The 23409-nt window shown below is 36.9% G+C and overlaps 1 protein-coding gene and 1 pseudogene across 1 annotated transcript in view; one reads left to right on the forward strand and one right to left on the reverse strand.

Annotated features, from left to right (window-relative positions):
• Positions 1-117: 117 nt before the first annotated feature.
• Positions 118-1265, forward strand: LOC138833895 (10 kDa heat shock protein, mitochondrial pseudogene; annotated as a pseudogene).
• A 3843-nt stretch (positions 1266-5108) lies between these two features.
• Mnat1 (MNAT1 component of CDK activating kinase) overlaps positions 5109-23409 on the reverse strand; it is a 131903-nt gene continuing 113602 nt past the window's right edge. Inside the window, exon 8 of the mRNA XM_070032313.1 lies at positions 5109-5564. Coding sequence (XP_069888414.1) covers positions 5444-5564 — 121 coding nt within the window. The 3' untranslated portion in view covers positions 5109-5443. The remainder of the gene's footprint in view (positions 5565-23409) is intronic.

Genomic DNA, 23409 nt, shown 5'->3' on the forward strand with positions numbered 1-23409 from the left:
TTTTCAAATGATTGGAAAAGAATAACATTTTATGACTTGAAAACTGTATGAAACTTGAGGACTTTTTTGAGAAGCATTTATTGTAGTTCTATAACTTGAGAAGCATTTATTGTAGTTACAGAAAAAAATAACACTTTCAAAATCAAGGTTAAGTTAGCAGTCCTTTTCAGACTCATACCATGATTTCAAGCCATTCTTAAATTATCAAGGAAGAAATAGAATCAAGATGTATGACAAAGAGTCCGAGTGGCGACTGCGAAGAGTCATGGCCGGACAAGCATTTAGGAAGTTCATTCCTCTGTTTGACCGAGTGTTGGTCGAAAGGAGTGCAGCTGAAACTGTAACCAAAGGAGGCATTATGCTTCCAGAACAGTCTCAAGGAAAAGTATTGCAAGCCACAGTAGTGCTGTGGGATCGGGCTCTAAAGGAAAGGGTGGAGAGATTCAGCCAGTTAGTGTGAAAGTGGGTGATAAAGTTCTTCTCCCAGAATATGGAGGCACCAAAGTAGTTCTAGATGACAAGGATTATTTCTTATTTAGGGATGGTGACATTCTTGGGAAGTATGTAGAGTGAATACATCACTAAAATGGCATCCTGTGAAGCTGCCCATTCCATGGAAGTTCTGAGATCTTTCATCATGTAAATAATTTCCATATCTCCCTTTTATAATAAACTGATGGTAACTAAAAAAAAAAAAGATGTTTGACAAGAGAAATATTAAAGCTACTTATCAGGCCTGGAAATCAGAAAACATAAAGTGAACTTGTGGAGCCATTTTCAACTTCAATGTGCATCAGAATCACTGTGACTACAGAGAAGATGCCTAGAGTAACCTAAAGGCAAACCACCAGGTTGAGCCAGCTTGTGGCTTCAGAATTCTAAAGGGACTGACATCAAAAACTTTGCTCCTCAGGGAGGTCCAAAGACAAAATATACACGATACCAAAGATCAACCATTTGCTCATTGTGTGACTTCTCTAAGCTTCAAATTCTGGAATAACAACTATTCTTAACTGTTGTACAGGTTACTACTATATGACAAGTGCTTCCATAACAGAATTAACACCATTGCTTCATTCTTATTTACCCACCTCCCACTCCCAAAGAGTTATTCTTTACTTAAAAGTCAACCAACCCACCTATTGGGCTAGAGCTGGTATTCTTGAGTTTTGGTACACATGAAGTTTTATTGGAATATATGCCTTGCTAATCTGCTTTCATATTTTCCACAGCTGCTCTCATAATAAAACAGCACTTGCAACACCGATTAGACCTAGATGCAAATCTCATCTTCAGCTGCTGTCTGGCACACTGCAAAATATAGTTCCATGAATACAATTCAGCAAAATGATATGTAAAACCAAGTCACAAATTTTATGTTTTTATTACTAGGTCATACTCATGTCAAGGAAAGAGGACTTTGAAAAAGTTATGCTTTGAAAGCATAGTGGGATGTGAATTCTCGACACTGAATGAAATGATAAAGCATCTATAACTAAGCTAAAGTAATAATAATGGAGTATACAATGATGATATGCGACCAAGCACTAATTATAGTTATTTCAGGTCAGGCAACTATCAGAAAAATTCAAAGGTTTAAATAAAAATATCAAAGCAGAATTTCTTCATAAACTAAAGGATAAAAATGAGTAAGAACCAGAAATAAGTCTCGAGATGACTAATTTTTCAGCCAAGCAAGGGAAGGCATTTATTGAAGACATAGGTCCAGAGAAGATAAATATGTTTATGATGATTGGCCTTTTGGAAACAAAAACAGTCACTCAAAAGAGTTAGGAACGTTTGGAGAAATAAAAATTTAGGTTAATACTTCTGAGTGGTTCTTGAGTTTTTCCTGATAGTGCTCAGTTCTTGTTTGAGGTGTTACCATGAAGCTTGAAGTGACTGAGAATTAGCATCTATGAATAGAAAAACTATGAGTATTTTTAAAGGAGTTGAAAAAAATACCAGTTCCACACAACCTCAAGTTGAATTTGCTAAGATACGTTATAACTAATGTTTGTTTTAAAAAATTGTGTAGAGCAGAAAAAGACTTAGTGGGATAAATTTATACAAGCTTGTGCATATGTAAGGAGTTTATAAAAGCCTACAGCTATTCACTATATTGTTTACCCTATGAAATATTTGAGTCTAATTTTGTCAGAAATTAAAGCTGAATATCCTGACTTCCCCTGCCAAGGTTTTATTTGCTGAGTTAAGAGTTTGATTGTGATTTTTTTTTAAGCTTGAGAGTTAAGACTTAAGTTTTTCTTAACAAGAACCACCCTTAACCATTAAAGTATTCAACTAAGATTATAAGGCAACGTTATTGTGGTAGTGTCATTTAGACAACTGACTTAAATAAAAATACCCTACTACTTTATACATTTCACATGCCATCAAAAATGAAATCAAGGACTGGGAAGGTGGCTCAGTGGTAGAGCGCTTGCCTTGCATGCATGAGGCCCTGGGTTCGATTCCTCAGCACCACTAAGCAAAAAGAAAAAAGCCGGAAGTGGTGCTGTGGCTCAAGTGGTGGAGTGCTAGCCTTGAGCTGAAGAGCTGAGGGACAGCGCCCAAGCGCAGAGTTCAGGCCCCATGACCGGACCCAAAAAAAAAAAAAAATGAAATCAAAAAACAAGATTTTGCATATAAATTGGCCGTTGCTATTTCCTAAATTCAGTATTCAGGGAGAGGGATCTTGGTGCAATTTCAAAGAAAACTCAATTTCAAAATACTTAACTACAAATAAGGAGCTTCCAATTTGAATAGAGTTGTGATATTCAAAGTACTTATGTGAAAATGAAACCAGGTAAATTGATGGAATGGGTGAAGTTGGGAGAGATGAGGGGAAACTATATGCATAAACCAAAACTCCTTTTTGGAACTACTTAAATAATTAATAATTAACAAGGGCTTCACCTAATCTTCGATTAGAAGTACTTGGCTATACCTGTCTGGATGTTTTTAAAGCATGTAACATCTCATAAAGAACCATTAACAGGCAATCATTTACAGTTGCCTTTAATGATAGAAGTACTTTCCTACATCTCCAGTTGAAGAAGGAGTGCAATTCCCCCCCCCAAAAAAAGTTATTCTCCCAAAAATAAATTATACTTAAAATTGCATATGATTATATTTGGAATTTTTCCATTAAAAAACTGTGGCACTTTGCCAAATGGTTATTGATGCCTGTGAACCCAGCACTTGGGAAACAGACAGGAGGATCACAAGTTCCAGGCCAGCCTGGATTACATACTGAGACCTTGTTTCAAAAACAACCACCAAAAATTTGTGGCAAATTGTTTTATCTCTTCATATGTTTCTATATAATGTCCTCAATTTGCGACAGCTTGTGAAGTCTAAAGTATTTACTATCTGCTCATGCAGAAAAGGAGCCCTGGCCTAAATCATTATAAACTCATGCATTCAGAAGCATTTCAACAAGATCATTTAGTTGACAACATTCATGTCCCATAAGAGATCTAGATATTGGATCTATAAAACTTTCCCAGAAGTCTCATGAAGTTTGACTACCCAGACCTAGTTTTAGCACATCTGTTGTTTATAAGTTTGACAGTCATCTCTAGAACATGGACTCTGGAACCTCACTACTTGGGTTCAAATTCCACCTCTGCTATTTTTAAGTTGTATGGCTTCTGTCAAGTTCCTTAACCTCTATTTCTCCATCTGTTAAAATGGGACAGATAAGAACAAGGTAATACTCAAAAATATGAAGCACACAGTTTTCACAAACAGTTACAGGTAACAAAGAAGTTGTTAACTATTATTTCTGTAAAATGCTATCCTTGATTTATGGAGATAAAGATTTAGATACTTAGTCTGTGTCTATGAGTGGAAGTCTCTAGGAGGGTGAGAGACAAGCCCATCAATTTAGATTATTGCTGGTCATCTTTCACTATTTCAACTGATCTAATGGAGTCAGTTAACAACTTCTCCAGTAGACTCAAAGTCTGGAAAGCCTTTGAAATATTTCATTTATTACTTCATTCCCTTCACATGCATCATTATTTTGCACTTGAATGCAGCAAAGCCTTAACTTTATGTAATATAAATTTACTGTTCTCACCATTTTTGGAATAGATTTATAAACTGCTTTAAAACACAAAATTTCAATTGGAGAATACCTACTACAAGGAATAGGATATCTAACCCTGGTACAGAATAGCTAAAACTGGATTTGGATTTAAATCAAACTTGTGTTCTAATTTCGGCTTACTAGTTTGTATATATGATCTTGGCCTTTTAATTGTTCAATGCCTTGGTTTTTTCATTCACTTATCAAAGACAGTGTTGTGATACCAAAAGATGTAAAATAAGATGGAGTTGTTGCATATGGATTTTATACCCTAATGTCACCGCTGTTTTGTTTCATATGACCTTCTACCCATAAAACTAACATCTGTTGTGAAGGGGATTTGATAGGAAATCCTTTAATTTCCTTAAGAAATTATGTCCCATATATGGTGGTCTATCTAACAGACTCATACAAGGTTGAGATGCTACAAATATCCATACTTTCCACATCCAAACTCTTCAAGCAAAACCCTGGGTATAATAAAAAGCCTTTCAAGTTTCAATGGAAAACTACATCAGAGTCCACAATTGCCCATAGAAAAAAATTGTTTTAAAATGTACCTTTTCAGTCTCCAACATCTAATCATAAAATGAACTCACACTGGAGGTGAAAGGTGCCATTTAAGTATTAAATTTTATTAACTAACTTCTTTGAGTTTGTCATTAGAACAGGTTAGTGCTGTGCTCTGGTTTATCCTCAGTGGCTCACACCTGGGAATCATAACACCTGTGAGGTTTGCTCACTTTTCCACTACAAAAAACAGGCACCACATTCTAATACTGAGGGAGTGAAATTGTCACAGATCAAGTTTTACTTGCCATAGCCTGCTGGGAGAAGGGAACATATCCACTTGTCTGGACTAGTATCAAGAAGACATTAGAAAAAAATTAAAAAGGAGAAACTTATGAGAAGAAATAACAGACTTACATATTAACACTAAATGTTGTAACCAAAATGGCATTTTAAAATGTGTTCAAGTAACACGCTGTAATAAGAGAAAAACCACAGAATGTACTATTAAAGTCTAGCTTTATTTTTAAAAAGATTTTATAAGTCTGTCAACCTCAAATATACATAAGTGATTTATTTATTCATCTCTCCCATCATATGAGGCTCTCCCTACTTCAATCCCTCTCATGAAAATATAAGTAAACAAAGCTTTTCATGGAAACGAATCCCCTATATTTCTCAGTTTAGATATGAAATTTTCTCTGTATGAATTCCTTAACAGAGTGGCTCGTGGTGGTACTGTTGTGCAGCTGAGTATGGCTATAATTCTACAAGTCTGCTTTTCTAGCCCCTTGGTTGTGCTCCAGGGTCCAAACCTTATAAATGGAGAAATACAGTTTAACTGGGCTGCCAGAAAAGTCCACTGAATGCATCTTGTAGTGCTCTGTGACAAGCAAGAGAAGAAGTATAGCCTCCAGCAAGGTCCTGTGGAGATGCAGCTCTCACATGATTTAGGTACCTAAAACAACAAAAGGTAGCATTGATACAGAAAGTAAGTATAAGCTTGTAACATTTTATAAAGCAAGTATAAAACTGATTCCAACTTTAGAAAGAACTTTAGAAATGTTCCCACTTTTATAAATAGACTACTGCTTTTCAAAAGGAAGCATGCTGACTAAACTGTTACTAAATTACAAAGTAAATTATAGTAAGGTCTAAAAGCAAAGTTACAAAACAGTATTTTGAATTAAATATTAAAATGTTCAATTTTCAAATGTTCAAAACAGATTAGTTAGCTGGTGTTTGGACATCCAATACTCTGCTAACATGATTTTACAATGTTACAACACTATTATATTAATATTGTTACAAATGTAGTTTGAAAGAAGCTCAAATGGAGGAAGGGTGAGAAAATACACTTGTTACTTCAAAATTATTTCAATATTTCAAAAAGTATATTGTCTCCTTGTGAGAAAGAAAACTTAGAAAATCATATGTCTAAGGATGGGCACTAGTAGCTCACACTTGTAATCCTGCTGCTCAGGAGGTTGAGAGCTGAGGATTGGGTTCAAAGCCAGCCTGGGCAGAAAAGCCCACGAGACTCTTACCAGTTAACCAGTGAAAAGCCATAAGAAGAGATGTAGCTCTAGTGGTAGGACACTAGCAATGAGGGAAAAAGCTAAGAGGCCCTGAGCTCAAGCACTGGTACTTGTACACGTACGCACACTTGCGCGTGAGTGCACTTGTGCTAGAGTGCATGTGCGCGTGCGCGCGCGCGCACACACACACACACACACACACACACAGTTATATGCCTAAGAAATCCTGGAGAATGAGTTTGAGTTCAAAATGTTGTCAAATAGTAAGTGCAGAAGAGTCTTTGAATTAATCTCAAAAAGTGTGACAGACACAAATCTTGCCAGTTATACATAGTCTTTTAGCAATTAAAATTTCCTTGTTAAAAATAGACAAAATGAGACTTTTAAGAAAATAGAACAATCATAACTCCAAAAAGCCAATATTTATCATAACTACTAGCAGTGCTAGAAAATAACTATTTCCATCTTTAATGCCATAGTTTAGGAAACCACATTGTTTCTTTAGGTCTCAGGAAGTAAAGCCGCTTTATCCACTTTAGACTTATGAGTATAGCAAATGAATAAATCAAGTACCAGAACATTTTAATAGCTTGGAACCTTTTCTACTCATTTATTCCAGCTTCCTGTGTGTCAAGAGCTTCATGCATGAACAACTTATTACTTCTAACAAAATAACAAGTCAGTTTTTCATCTGTATCCATTCTGATAAGCTTATTTGTTTTAAAAATATGTGGCAATGTATAAGAGACAAAATAGAAAAGGCTATCAAAATAAGAAACAGGCTGAGCTCCTCCAATTGGCTATAATTTATTTACATTGCCAATAATCAAGGTATTAACACAATTCTTTCCTTCTAAGCCAAGAATGAAAGGGAAGTGGAGGAGAAAGGAAGTTAGTATTTACTAAGCAACAATCTAAGGCAATTTTGTTACTATAACCTATACTACCAGCATAAAATATTTGTGCATTCATCCCTAAAACTTGTAGACTTATTTATAAATCATATACATAGAGTACTATGTACTATATACTATTATAGGTAATACATAATCATATGCATAATATACTTACACAGTAACAAAAATATATACACATTTTTTTCTTTTCTTTCTTTTATTTATTTTTTTTGGCCGGTCATGGGGTCTGAACTCTGGGCTTGGGCACTGTCCCTCGGTTCTTCAGCTCAAGGCCAGCACTCTACCACTTGAGCCACACAACTACTTCTGGGTTTTTTTCTGCTTTTCTGGTGCTAAGGAATTGAACCCAGGGCCTCATGCATGCAAAGCAAGCACTCTACCACTCTAGTCCCTATATAGACATTTTAAAGAAAAAATACTTTACCCTCCCCCACGGTATAACCCCTGCTTTCATTGTATTTGAAGTTGGTATAATTTGTGGGAGGGAAGGGAAAAAAACAAATCGTTTAAAAGGGATACAGGTGGACCCATTGCAACAATGAGATGTCTAAGTGGTTATGTCTTACAACTTTGGCCTGGGGGTGGGGGGGAGGATGGGAAGGGATGGGAAGGGGAAACAAACAAAGGAGGAGGCAACAAGCTTGATAAGAAATGTACTCATTACCCTGCCCATTTAATTGTAACCCCTCTGTATTTTCACAATAAAAAAAGAAAATACTTTAATAATTAAAAAATCCTAATATTTTCTCCTTACACCCCAATTTACATGTTCTACTAGGATGCATCCCTCTTTGGAAACTACTTTTATTAGTCATTGTCAAACTACTGGTAGAACCTTAATTCCATGTTTCATTTACCAAGCCTATCATATGGCCATAAAGTTATCTGTTTATTACCTCCCAAAATAGAATATAAACTATAATCTTTTTAATATTTTTTGAGGTAAGAAGTTACCTCAGAAAGTAAAAATCAACTTGCACTCACTAGGAACTCATCAACTATAAACAAATAAGTGAGTATATTTTTAAAGGTGGTTTGGAAATCAAAGGTTCTATTCCTGATCTATTTTTTTATTCACATCCTCTATAATGGTGTATCACCCTCTTTTTTTTTTAGATCATCCAAAGGAAAGTAGTCTTATCACCAGTAACTGTTCACTCATCACAGCTATAGAAGACAACTATTACAACACAAACCAGTGTGTAACTAACTTTTGATTCATCACATTTTGGTACAGTTCATGTCTGGGAAAGTTGAATCATACCAGCTCTGGCTTGGCAATTCCAGCATAAACTTGCAGTGTGCATACAATGTTTTATATGTTATCCTGAGAAACCTGAAACAGCTGCACTGCTGGCAGAAAAACATAGGACCACCAGTAAAATATCCCAAACAGTTGCATCTTTTAATTTATGACTGTGCACTGTTTCTATAAAGAGTATATAAAACAGTTCAGTTTTTATAGGTAAAATGTAATAAACAGTCATACTCACTGAGCCTATAAATGTATTTTTAAAAGTTTATCTAAAATGATTAATTAGTGCTTAAAAATAGTATTTCTTGAACATAGTCATAATCCCGAGCAATGAACAAATATTTTAAGTTTGAGTTATTAGTGCTGTTGTATGATTCTCACTGCCAAAATAAGTCAATTAAAATTTCTATGCATAGCATTGACGAGAACGTGCTTCCATTCTAGTAACGATTTACATGAGACATGTCTGCTGAGTATGATTCTTTAAGAGTCTTGCCTATTTATATTGCTGTTTTTGATCTCTAGTGCTACACAAAACAGTTACTGTTAAGTACTTCAAAATATTTCACCATAGAAACCTAGATTAATTCCAGTGGATTTTTTTTTAAGTTCATTCTTGTTACTCAACTTTGGGCTTTCATTTTCTAGGTATCTAAACTCTGTTCTAAATCTTTTAACTATTATGATATGCAAAAGTATTTTAAGGATCTGCTACACTGAAACTACATGATCAGAATTTAGTGTTTTGCCTCCAATTTTCACTTTTTTTGGGGGGTGGGGTCAGTCGTGGGGCTTGAACTCTGGGCCTGGGCTCTTAAGCTCAAGGCGAGTGCTCTACCACTTGAGCCACAGTGCCACTTGCGGTTTTCTAGTGGTTTATTGGAGATAAGAGTCTCACGGACTTTCCTGCCCGGGCTGGCTTTGAACCTCAGTCCTCAGATCTCAACCTCCTGAGTAGCTAGGATTACAGGCATGAGCCACCAGCGCCTGGCCAATTTTTTTTTCCTTACAGTCCTGGGGTTTGAACTCAGGGCCTGTCCCTGAGCTTCTTTTGCTCAAGGCTAGCATTCTACCACTTGAGCCACAGAGCCACTTCTGGCTTTTTCTGTGTCTCTGGTACTGAGGAATCGAACCCAGGGCCTCATGCATGCTAGGCGATCGCTCTACCACTGAGCCACATGCCCAGACCCAATTTTCACCTTAATACATACATGTGGTATTTTAAGTATTTCATGACCATTAAAAGTACATCAAAAACTAGGATTCACAGGGTTTGGAGCAGAGGTTAGTATCATTTCTTGTATACAGGCATACAATTTTGAAGAAGACATTTTTTTTGAGGGGGGGCAGTCCTGGGCACTGTCCCTGAGGTGCTTTTACTCAAGGCGAGCACTCTACCACTGGAGCCACAGTGCCACTTCTGGCCTTTTCTGTGTATGTGGTACTGAGGAATCAAACACAGGGCTTCATGCATGTTAGGCAAGCACTCTATCACATTCCCAGCCCCTGAAAAGGAAGACTTAAGACAAATTTATTCCCAAAAGTCAAGCTGAGTAGGATTCTGGAGTCTGGAGGTAATTGCCCCAACTATTTAGCCAATGCCAGGACACTATTTCTGCTTTTCATTGGTTTGTTTTAAATATGTCTAAATCTTATAAGCAGAAAGCAGGAAAGCAGGGGGAAAAAAAGATTTGCTTATGTTGGTACCTTTACCTTTATTTATACTAAAGGCAGACTAAACTGAGATTTTTTTAATCATACTTTTATTTTCTTATTATTGCTTTATGTGTTCAAAAACATGTCTAAGGTAATTCTTGTACAAAGAGTATTTATTTTATGCCCTGACTGATGTTTCATCTAGGTTCCTTTCTTCAGCACGACCTATCAAAATCCATTCCAAATAGGCTTTGGAAAAGTTGTGAAAAGTAGCAATGGCTCCTGAGAGGAAAGTAAGAAGGAAATGTTAGAACTCCATTCTTTTTCATTTTCATTTTTTCGGTTTCATTTAGCAGCTTCTACTCCCAAATAAGAAAGTATAGTTTATAGGGGCTGGGAAGGTGGCTCAGTGGTAAAGCACTTGCCTTGCATGCTTGAGGCCCTGGGTTCAATTCCTCAGCACCACATAAGAAAAAAGCCGGAAGTGGCGCTGTGGCTCAAGTGGTAGAGTGCTAGCCTTGAGCTGAAGAGCTGAGGGACAGCGCCCATGCCCAGAGTTCAGGCCCCACGACCGGACCCAAAAAAAAAAAAAAAAAAAGAAAGTATAGTTTATAGTTACTTAGCTGCAGAAAGAAGTCCCTTATTAAAGGAGATCACTCTTCTGAAATCACGCTTGTACTATTTTCCTTCTTTAAAGCCATGTTTTTGACCATCTGGCTGACACCTTGTGCCATTCCACCATGCTTCAAGTTCTCAGTGAGGGTCAGAGAGCAGAGGTTTTCACTCAAGACTAAGAAGCAGTACTCTTTCCCTCCAGTTATAACCTATTTGTAACAACCTTTGATACATGCTATCACCAAACAATGTAGAATTCTTGGAATCTGAGTTGAAATGAAGAAGTAGAGTTCATATTATATTTTTTCTACTTCAAATTAACAGGCCATATGGAGAGTTAAAAACTTGGAATGGTTCAAATCAAGAAAGGGAACTCTAGAGACTAGAATCATCTTCTTACAAAATGGCATCCCTCCTTCTTTCCCTCCTTTCTTCCCTCCTCTCTCTTTCCCTTTTTCCATTCCTTTTTTGAGACCAGGACTTGTCATGTTGCTAAGACTAGCCTCAAACTCCAGAGTTCAGTGATCCTCCAGAGTAGTTGAAACAACAGGTAAACAACTCCATGACTGAGTCATGGTGGCCTATTTTATGAATGCCATCATGCAGTAAACAGACCAGATCTGTGTCACAGCCAACAAGATTCAAATCTGTCATTGAAGACTGTCAAGAGTCACGAGTACACAGAAGTTTAGCATAAGAGCTGTGTGTACAGCTCAGAGAGTGCTTACCTAGCATATCCTAGTTCCAGGGTTGATCCCAGTAATGGAGGTGGGGAGGGATATAGGACTGGGGAGGGGTGGGATGAATCAGCTAAAATTGTGAAATATACACATAAATAACCTGAAGTATATATCTCCATGAGAATTAACATTAAAAACAGAGCAATAGTGTGCTCAGACAACTATCACTAAAAATCATAAACATTCTAAAAACTAAAGTTTGTGCTTATTCTAACTTTATCATGACAATAGACTATCTTAAGATAAATGGTGAATGGTGCTCTGTTCCATAATTCTTAAGGGCACTTTGGTTATAGCACATGGCTCAGGAACTCCAACAAATCCTACTTCCTTAGATAGTCATCACTTTTCTCTTCACTTCATTATCTAGCCAGCATATTAGAACACAAGGTGAATAAACCAATTTACTCTACCCAAAGTTGTACCAAATATCAGATTTAGAAACTTAGACATTTTGTCCAAGTGTACACCATGACTTAATTCCTTTAACACCTGAATGTAAAATTGTTCACATAAATCTTTCTGATTTAAAACTGAAGAAGACTGCACCACCCTCAATATTAGAAGATACTGAGAAGCAAGGACTGGTGGCTCACATCTGTAATCCTAGCAACTCAGGAGGAAAGTTCATGACACCTTATCACTAATTAACTATCAAAAAGATCAAAGTGGAGTCATGTTTCAAGTGGTACAGTACTAGCCTTAAGCAAAAAGCTCAAGAACAGCACCCAGGCTAACATATATATACATGTGTGTGTGTGTATATATATATATATATTTATATTTATATATATATATATACACATACACACACACATACTGCATTTGTATGGTTACAAATATATACAGATCTATATTTCATAATACTCAACACACATTGGTTTTATTTCAAAAGTTAAATTGCTGTATTATTTCCACTCCCATTTTCTCTTCTTTCCCTTACTCAATATATTATCTTCATTGCCACTACTGTATTGTTATCTTATTCCACATATTAGTATCTTCTTTATTTTTTTAAACAGTCTCCTTATGCAGCTCAGGCTGGGGTCCAACTTAAAATGTTTCTGCTTCAGCCTCCTGAGTTCTGGGATTATAGGCTTGCTCCACCACATTTGGTCTTTACGTCATTCATAGACTACCAATAATCTCTTAGCTGATCTCCTCATTTATACATGCTCTCTTCATTCCAAACTATGTACAGTTATCAAATTTATCTTCTTAGGGAAAAGTTCTGTATGGCTCATTCAAGTAGGCCGTACTGAGTCTCTACGAAGAACAAAGTCTAAATCCTTAGTCTACAATTCAAGGCTGTTTTGATTCCAATCTACCTTTCCAAATTTATTTCTCACTAATCATTTCCATGTTATCTGAATTTAAGCCAATGTAAATGAGGAGGTTTTCTTTTATTTTTCATTAAATCTTCATCACTTCCCATTCCATACTTGTGGTCCTTGTTTCCTTTCCTGGGAATGATTTGTGAGTATCATTAGCATTGCCTGTCTTCCAAAACTATGTCTCAAATGCCAATCACTCAATTCTGAACAGATATGAGAAGCTTCCCTAACATAACATGTATAACACATATATACATATATACATGGGTTATAAATATATAATATACATAGTATATTATACATATGTATAATGTATTATATATTATATATGTTATATTTATATGTGTGTATATAGAGTCAAATAAACTAATCTTTAAGGAAAACTTTCAGAATTTACAAAGGCACCATAATTTGAAGAATAGTTCCTGGCTGGAGTTTAGGAAAGCTTTGTATAACAGTGACTCACAACCATAAAGGACAGAAGATAAGCCCTAGGCCTGGTGGATAAAACCTTGAACAGGGCTGGCTCCTTACAAACAATGTAGATCTATAAAACACTGTCCTATCTCTAAAACTATGTAAAGAAAAACTTTTTCTCAATAGCCTGGAGACAGCACAAGAAATATGGGTAGAAAAATGAATCACCCACAGAGGTTGCTCCATCCTAGAGAAATTAAGAACTACAATTAGTCCACAGTAGGTCACAGGAGTCTGGCAGAAGTAAATTTAAACCTCTGTACCTATATGCCTCCCCAATTTAAAGGCTTCTACTAAATGGGGGTTCCTTGTAACATCAACAATGTACCTATATGCCTCCCCAATTTAAAGGCTTCTACTAAATGGGGGTTCCTTGTAACATCAACAAAAAATTATAATGACATAACTTATTTATACAATGAATAGTAAGACTTCACACACGTAGAACCATAGACAAGAGAAACTTCAAAAGAAATGTACTTACTATCAAGAGATAGTATTCCTTTTTGTGAAGAAGACACATGTGGCACATATTTATAATCCAAGCTCCTCAGGAAAAAGATGTAGAAGAATCATGACATGAGAATGGCCCTACAGAAAAGTAAATGACCTGTCTGAAAACCAAAAAGGTTGGTGCTGTGCCTCAAGAAGCATAAAGCCCTGAGTTCAAACTCTAGAATTGCAACAACAATTTTTTTTAAAAAGCATAAGTCAAAGAATAAACAGCAGATTAACCTTAGACCAAAAAAAAAAAAAAAAAAAATAGTGAGCCGAAAGATATATCTGAGGGAAACACTCAAAATATAGCAGAGCTTTAAAAAAAAAATAAAGAAAATATGAAAGAATTCTAAAAAGATGTTTCAACAAGGAGAAAATGAAGCCCCCCAAAGGAAAAGCAGGTAAGAAATGGCAAAGGCGAGACCAAAGCAACAACAACAATGAAACAAATAAACATGAAATATAGCAAGGGAAATTCATCATTGACGAGATAGGAAGATTTCCTGAAAATTAGAAGATGCCTATAATAATGACAAAATAGGATATAATATGCAATGTAAAACAACTTTATTTAAAATGTAAACACTTGTACTTTCTTAAATTTGTGTATTTGAAAGTTGTCTTGAAAGTATTTGAAAGTTGTCTTCTATCTTGTAAACTCAACTTCGTGTTAAGCAATTTTATAGTCAAAGACTTATAGTATAAATACAACTACAAATGCTAAAGAAAAACAAGAAATTCAAGCAGTACCAGACACACCCAAAGCTAGAGATTTTGTAATATATTTGTTCTTCCATTCAAAGCACCGTCTCATCAAAAGCTTTATTTCATACATTGGAATCTAAATAATGTCAACAGCTTAGGTAAATCTTAAAATCAAACAATAACAAACAAAGACATCAACTGATAAAATAACAGATGTTTACTCTTATTTTTGGAAAATTCTACTTTTTTAACAAGTAAAAACAGGTTTACAGAATATCTAACTCAGGGATCAAGCAAAAATAGCAAAAAAAAAAAAGCTTCAAGTGGGCTCAGGTGGCTCACACCTATAATCTAGCTACTCAGAAGGCTGAGATCTAAGGATCGTGGTGGTTTAAAGCCAGCCCAGTCAGGAAAGTCCCTGAGACTCCAATTAATCACAGAAAACGCAGAATTAAGAGCGGTAGCTCAAGCAGTAGAGTACTAGCCTTGAGCGAAAGGAACTCAGGGGCAGGCCTAGGCCCTGAGTTCAAGCCTCAAGATAGGGGGGTGGGGGAGAGGTCTGTACTCTGCCCCTAGCTCTTCAGCTCAAGGCTAATGCTCTACCACTAGAGTCACAACATCATTTCCAGTTTTCTGGTGGTTTATTGGAAGAGTTTCACAGCTTTTCCTGCTTGGGCTGGCTTTGAACCTCGATCCTCAGATCTCAGCCTCCTAAGTAGCTAGGATTACAGGCATGAGCCACCAGCACCCGGCTAACAATTTCATTTTTAAGAAATATTTTAATAATAATTCCTCAGAAAACTGGAACTCTTTTCCAAAAGTAAAACCACATCTGTACACTCCTAGAAAAAAATCTATGCCTGTTATCAGAAGTAATGTGCTACTACAATGAACAATACAAAATAAGGCTTTTCTAAAACAACATACTTTAAGAGACTAATTACTTAATTGGTTAAACATCATTTAGACCAAATACTCCATGTGTAAAGAACATATTTTCCTCTTATTTAAAAGCTTAGATGGTTTCTTTCTGAATCTCCTCTAAAAAGAAAACACTTTCAGATGGCTGACAGAGTATCTTCAGGTCTTGTACCAGGCACACAGAAATTTATACACATATAATGAAAACAGAAGAATGATCTCTTAAAGCAGAGAAACTATGTTTTAATGTTATGTGTACAAAAGTACAAGACTACAATTGGCAATGTTTAAATTCCTGTTTGGTTGCAAGAGGCTGTAAGAAACTTGATGATGTGGGTTTTCCCCTGGTTTGTTCTCCTTTCTTTGTTGAAGGGCAATCATTTTAGACTGCAGTGATAAAAAAAAAAAACATGGCTGTTCTGCTGTAACAAAATATGCAGAACAGAACAGATTCTCAAAGCTCTTCTTTATAAAGAAGAGCTGTTTTATCTTTGCTTTGCTTTGCTTTTCCTTCTTCTTTTTGCTCAAGATTAGTACTCTACCACTTGAGCACAGCTCCACTTCTAGCTTTTTTGGGTGGTTAACTGGAGATAAGAGTCTCATGGACTATCCTGGGCTGGCTTTGAACTGAAATCCTCACATCTCTGCCTCCTGAGTATGTGTGTGGACCATCAGCACCCAGCTTAAGAATTATTTTTTCTTCCTGGCTCTTGGTGACTCATATTTTTAAGAAAACACAAAATATGATATTGATAACATATGATATCAACAAATTTGATCATTAGATTAACTTTCTAGTTTTCATACTGCTATTTACTATTAATAAGAACCCAACATGAGAGAACAGAGAGAGGAGTAAAGGAATATATTCTCAACTTACAAAGACAAAGTCAAAAGTGGAGAATACAGTCATAAAATTGAATACATAGCCTACAAAATGAAGAAAATTGAGGAGAAAGAGGGTTTGGAGGGATGAGGAAGAATGATCCAAGGACTGACATTGATCATATTGTATTCAGAAACTAATTTGTGGAATGGTAACTCCTTTGGTACAACTATTTAAAGTTAGGGGCTGGGAAGTTGACTCAGTGGTAAAGCGCATGCCTTGCATGTCAGAGGCCCTGGGTTCGATTCCTCAGCACCACATAAGCAAAAAGAAAAAAGCCGGAAGTGGTGCTGTGGCTCAAGTGGTAGAGCGCTAGCCTTGAGCTGAAGAGCTGAGGGACAGCGCCCAGGCCCAGAGTTCAGGCCCCATGACCGGACCCAAAAAAAAAACCAAACAAACAAATAAAGTTAATAATAGTTTTTTATTTAATTTTTATTGTCAAGGTGATATATAGAGGAGTTACAGTTACATACATAAGGAGTGAGTATATTTCTTGTCAAACTTGTTACTCCTGCCCCTCATTTTTCTCCAACTTTCCTTCCCTCCCCAATCCCCCTCCAAGTTGTACAGTTGATTTCCAACATACTGTCTTGTGAGTATCACTGTTTCATTGATTTTTCCTTTTGTCTTTTGACTCACTATTTTGTTGTTCCTCTTCCCTTCCCCTAACTCAGATAAATGTATATACAATACCCAGGGTACCAAAATCAAATACAGTGACAACAGGGGATAAGCCATAGGGGAAAAAGCACAAAAGAAAAAAGAAATTACAGAGTACATTAAAAATAACCAACAAAGAAAAACTTCTTGTTTCCATGCCTTGGCGTTCATTTCACTTAGAATCATCTTACATGGTCATGTGTACTAAGGCTCAGAAATCATTTCCTCAAAATCTTATTTCAAGACAAGAACACAGAAATAAAACAATCTATAGTGTGATTATAGAATAGTGGTCAAGAGACAAAAATGGATTATAAAAGTGAATGAAGAGAAGAGGATGTAAGGAGTTACTAATAAATGAGCATGTTTCAGTTAAGCAAGATAACTACATTCTAGAGCTCTGCTCTAAAATATTGGCCCTATATGCAAGAATATTATGCACTCAAAACATTTTTAAGCTGGGTGCTAGTAGCTCATGCCTGTAATCTTTTTTTTTTTTTTTTGCTGGTCATGAGACCTGAACTCTGGGCCTGGGCGCTGTCCTTCAGCTCTTCAGCTCAAGGCCAGTGCCCTACCACTTGAGCCACAGCACCACTTCCAGCCTTTTCTGCTTATGTGGTACTAAGGAATCGAACCCAGGGCCTCATGCATGCAAGGCAAGCACTCTACCACTGAGCCACCTTCCCAGCCCTCATGCCTGTAATCTTAGCTATTAAGAAGGCTGAAATCTGACGACACTGATTGAAGCCATCAGAGTCCAAGAGACTCTTACCTCTAATAAACCAGCAAAAAGCCAGAAGAGGAGATATGGCTCAAGTGATAGAGTGCCAGCTTTCAACAAAAAAGCCAAGTGAGAGCATAAGGCTCTGAGTTCAAGCCCCAGCACACACACACACACACACACACACACACACACACACACACACCACACACACACACACACACACACACGGCTCAGCTCTGAGTTCAAGCCCCAGTACCAACACACACACACACACACACGGCTTGGCTCTGAGTTCAAGCCCCAGTACCAACACACACACACACACACACACACACACACACACACACACACACACACACACACACACACACACACACACACACACACACACGGCTTGGCTCTGAGTTCAAGCCCCAGTACCAACACACATACACACACACACACACACACACACACACACACACACACACACAAAATCATAAACAGAAACTTTCAGTACTCTGGAAAATAGCTAAAGTTTTAGAGCAACCAAGTGAATGCTGATTCAAGAAAGACATTGCTTGAAAATGGTAGGAAAGCTTTGTGGCATTCTTGCTTGCCAGAACTCTCCATTCTGCCCAGTTTGGCAGAGTGAGTAACCAGTATGGAACATGGTCTCTGGTCTGCAAGCAGGGATTGCTAGTAAATTTTTCTGTTTGTCTATTCCAAAGCCAGGGAGAAGAGACTGGGAAAGAATACACATGGAATTCTCTTTGCAAGTGTTAGGTAATGGAATAAGCCTCCATCAATTTTTAAAAACTGACCTCATACCAAACATCTTCGCCAACCACAATGGAATGAAGCTAGCAATTAATAAAAGAAGAAACTGGAAAATTTACAAACGTGAAAAATTAAACAACATGCTCCTTAAATAAATATATGCATCACAAAACATATCAGAAGGAAAACTATAAAATAGAAGTGAATAAAAACAAAAACAACATACCAAAACACAGGGGAAAATTAATATCCACAATACAAAAGCTCTCAAAAGCAGGTATGGTGTCTGATACCTGCAATCCCAGATACTTAGGAGAAAGAGATTAGGAGGTTCATGAAAACCATACCCAAATTATGTCCTATTCCCAGATGTCCAGTCAAAAATTACAAATTATTAACTTAGTTATATGAGAAATACAGTAATTCTGGTTGCCTTGGATAGTAGAAAAACGATCATTCTCAGAAGTAAACTGAAACTACAATAGTGACACTTTCGTTTCAACTTGTGTGTACATAGGCTTTGAAACTGTATTGTACATACTGATTTTTTTTTCTTTTGGAAGTGCTAAGGTTTAAACTCAGGCCCTTTTCCTTGCTGGTGGGTACTCTACCACTGGGCCATGGCCCTAGATCAAGAATCAAACGTTTATACCTACAATTAGTATGAATTAAACTTGAGTTAAACATAAGGAAAAATTATTCATATTTTACATGAAATTATCTATTTCATACAATAAACCTACAAATTACGATTAAAATCTTTCAAAAGGATAGATTTATATCTTAACATATTATATACTAACATATAACATTGACTAAAAATTCCTTCCAGTGTTGTCCAGTAACAAACAATGCATGTTGCATTGACAAGTGATACAAAGTAAAACTACAAAATAAAGTTGAAAATACTAATAGAAAGTCACTATATCATGTTGCTAATAATAAATATTTATAAATTTTAAGTCATTATTAATAGGAATAGGCAGGGAATCTTCAAGTATAAAATGAACAATCTTGGGGGGGGGGGGGAGGTTGGAGATGGGAAGGGATGGGAAGGGGAACCAAAGGAGGAGGCTACAATGCTTGATAAGAAATGTACTCATTATCTTGCCCATGTAATTGTAACCCCTCTATACCAATCTTCTAAGAAGATCCAATAAACTTGTAAGTACCTAAGAATCTGGGGGAACAAAACCTAGTAATCTCTCTATACATCTATTTTTTTGTCTTAAGTCAGGTAAATTTTTGGATAATGAACCACTTATGATACATGACATTTTATGAAATCTCTAAAATACTCAGGATTTACATTTTCAAACTAATTTTTAAAGTAGCTCATATCTTGTGTATTACCTTGGGAACATGTTTGAAGTATGAATTAGGCCATAATAAACCATTTTGTGATCAGAAATCTAGTATACTTAGTCATTTTGTTGCCTCTATACCCAGGTCCCCTGACAACTACACAGTGTTATAACTAGTACTTCCTACAGGAAAAAATTTCATGGAGCCACTTCCCTGGCTTTACACCTTTATTACCCTTTGTGATAAAATCCAAACTCCCTAGCAAGTCACAAAAATTATTTAAATCTATCCCAATTTTTCTGCCCTTATTTTCCAGTGTCCCTCTACCCCTACTCCTCTAATAATTCATATTCTAGCAATAAAACTTATACTTCCTGAAATATAGAGCTATTATTTGGATTGTGCTTCTGAGCCTTTGCATATGTTTCTCTTTCTACTAGAATGCCTTAGTCTTTCTTATTACTGCCTGGCAAATTTCTAGCTACTCTTTACATCCTATTTGGGTACTACCTCTTATAAAAGTTTCCCCAGGTCTGATTTCCACTTTCCCTCCAAGACAAACATAATATTCTGTTTCTGAATTCTATTCTACTTTTTATGTGATTTTATTTCTGCATTTCATATATTAATGTGTCTGTAAACTAAGCTTATAGTTTGAGAATCCTTACGTTAGCTTCTGTTGTCTACTATTTTGACTCAAAACAGTAAATGAAAAAAGCAAAAAAAAAAAAAAAAAAGAGAGAAGGAACAAAGACATCTCAAAAGCAAATAGCTTTAAGACTGGTCACAATGAAAACATTCCCAGTGTAGTATATTTATGAAATAAATAAGAAATTTCAATAGATATATGAAATAGAAAGCCTTCTAGTATTTTTCTGTACTAAATGACAAAAATGTAAAGCTAAATAGTTCTTAAATAAATGGTTTGTTATACTTATCAGAGTATTGATTATGTTTTCTAATATACTCTACTTCACAAATTTCTATCCATTTTACAGAAAAACATAACCTGTTTTAGAAATACAAATACTTTTACTAATCAAGTGGAATCAAGCATTATTAGAACATACTTTTTCAATTTACTTTTATTTATTTTTAAAGCATATTAAAGCTTAACTATAAAAAGTATAAAACTTTTCTGTAATATGCAAAAAGAGAATAATCTTCAATGCTTTAAAAGAAATACTGTATCTGAGCCAAAGGAACGTTTCAAAAACAATGATTTCTGACAGATTTCTGACAAATTTCTCATACAATATGATTAGTAATGTAAAATTAATTCTTAAGATTTCTAAAATGCTTATTTCTAGGGGGAAAAAAAAGAAATGTATATCACAGCAAATCACTTCCATACAACCAGACTACAAACACTGAAGGTCTGATAAACAAGGGTAACTGGTTGACCATTTCTCATTTTCTTCAGGATAATGGCTATCCAATTGCCTACTTTCTCAACCAAACAGAAATCAATCTGCCTCTTACAAAATTAATATATTCTTAGTCAGGTGCCAGGGGTTTACACTTGTAACCCTAGCTACTTGAGAAACTGGAGGATCATGGTTCAAGGCTAGCCTGAGCAGAAAAGTTCACAAGACTCCTTTCTCTAGTAAAAGTTGTCTATGATAGTGTGTATCTGTCATCCACCTAGGCAAGGAAGGAAGGAAGGAAGGAAGGAAGGAAGGAAGGAAGGAAGGAAGGAAGGAAGGAAGGAAGGAAGGAAGGAAGGAAGGAAGGAAGGAAGGAAGGAAGGAGGGAGGAAGGGAGGGAGAGAAAGGCAGGGAGAGAGGAAGGAAAGAGGGAAGAATGGAGGGAGGGAGGGAAAGAGGGAGGGAGGGGGAAAGGCAGGGAAGGAGGAGGAGGGAGGAAGGGAGGGGGAGAAAGGCAGGGAGGAAGGAAAGAGGGAGGAGGGAGGGAGGGAGGGAGGGAGGGAGGGAGGGAGGGAGGGAAGGGGAAAAGGAAAGGAAGAGGGGAGGAGAGGAGAGGAAGGAGGATGGAAATTATGTATAGAGCTTCAGACTGTCAACAGATATGAATCTGATGAGATGCAGCCTTAAATTATGCTTTATACTTAAATAATATAGAAAGGGAATTTCATTTTCTTCTTTAGCAACTAAAATTATTATTAAATAAATTAGTGGGAGAGATAATACTATCTCTCATTGTTAGCTGGGTACAGTTACTCAAACCTATAATCCTGGGCACTAGGGAGGCAGAGATCAGTGGATAATGGTCCAAGGCCAGACTGGGCAAAAAGAAGATAAGTGAGATTCCAATTCAATTAATGGCTGAATTCAGAGACAGGAGGACACACGGTAGGAGTGTCATGACTCAGAACAGCCTGGGCATATAGCAAGACCCTACGTCAAAAATAACCAATGCAAGTATAAACCAAAGGGGAAGGGGAAGAAAAGAAAAAAGAAATAACTACAAACAGTACATTATAAAAATTCTTGTTTCCATTATTTGGGGTTCATTTTGATATGCTTCATTTTACTGTTTTTTATTTCTGTACCCTTTGTTTTTCTAATTTGCAGAAGGGAAGGGGAAATCACAGAAACAATGACACAAAGGGTGAACCAATCCAACAGTAATGGAAATGAAGGGGAGGGAGCAGGGAGAGGGGAAGAGTAGGAGAACATGAAGGAGGGGGTAACATTGTTCAAAATGGGGCTGGAAATGTGGCATAGTGGTAGAGTGCTTGCCTCACATGCATGATGCCCTGGGTTCGATTCCTCAGTACCACATACACAGAAAAAGCAGGAAGTGGAGCTGTGACTCAAGTGATAGAGTGCTAGTCTTGAGCAAAAAAAGCTCAGGGTAGCCCGGTACCTGTGGCTCACGCCTGTAATCCTAGCTACTCAGGAGGCTGAGATCTGAGGATCACTGTTCAAAGCCAGCCCAGGCAGGAAAGTCCGTGAGACTCTTATCTCCAATAAACCACCAGAAAACCAGAAGTGGTGCTATGGCTCAAGTGGTAGAGTGCTAGCCTTGAGCTGAAGAGCTGAGGGACAGAGCCCAGACCCAGGGTTCAAAACCCACAACCAACAACAACAACAAAAAAAAAGCAGCAGCAGCAGCTTAGGGACAGTGCCCAGGCCCAAAGTTTAAGCCCAGGACTGGCGAAGAAGGAAGAAGAAGGAAGAAGAAGGAAGAAGAAGGAAGGAGAAGGAAGGAGAAGGAAGGAAGGAGGAGGAGGAGGAGGAAATGTACTCATTACCTTACTTATGTAACTGTAACCCCTCTGTATATCACCTTTGACAACAAAAAAAAAAAACAATAACCAATGCAAAAGGGGCTGGAGGCATGGTCCAAGTAGTACAGCACCAGACACTGGTGGTTCACACTTGTAATCCTAGCTATTCAGGAGGCTGAGATTTGAGGATCACAGTTTCTAGCCAGCCTGGAAAGAGAAGTCTATGAGATTCTTATCTCCAATTAATCAGCAAAAAGCTAGAGTGGTAAAGTGCCAGAATTGGGGGGAAGTGGGGAAAGGAAACAAGAATGTGAGTCCCTGAGTTCAAGCTGCAATATCAGTACACACATGTATGTACATGTGTGCATGTATGCACGTGCACACACACACACACACACACACACACACACACACACACATACATGGTTAAGTTATTACCTCTGATCTTCTCATGGTTTTGTTAAGTGTCCAAATGAAATCACTGGGGAAAAACATATTACATGATGCTTTGTTCATTTCAAAGCATTAAAACTCAGCCAAGTGCTGGTGGCTCATGCCTGTAATCCTAGCTACTCAGGAGACTTGAGATTTGAGGATTGAGTTTCAAAGTCAACCTGAGC

This window comes from Dipodomys merriami, unplaced genomic scaffold (genome assembly GCF_024711535.1).
Source record: "Dipodomys merriami isolate MVZ:Mamm:240054 unplaced genomic scaffold, mDipMer1.0.p SCAF_1, whole genome shotgun sequence".
NCBI lineage: Eukaryota > Metazoa > Chordata > Mammalia > Rodentia > Heteromyidae > Dipodomys > Dipodomys merriami.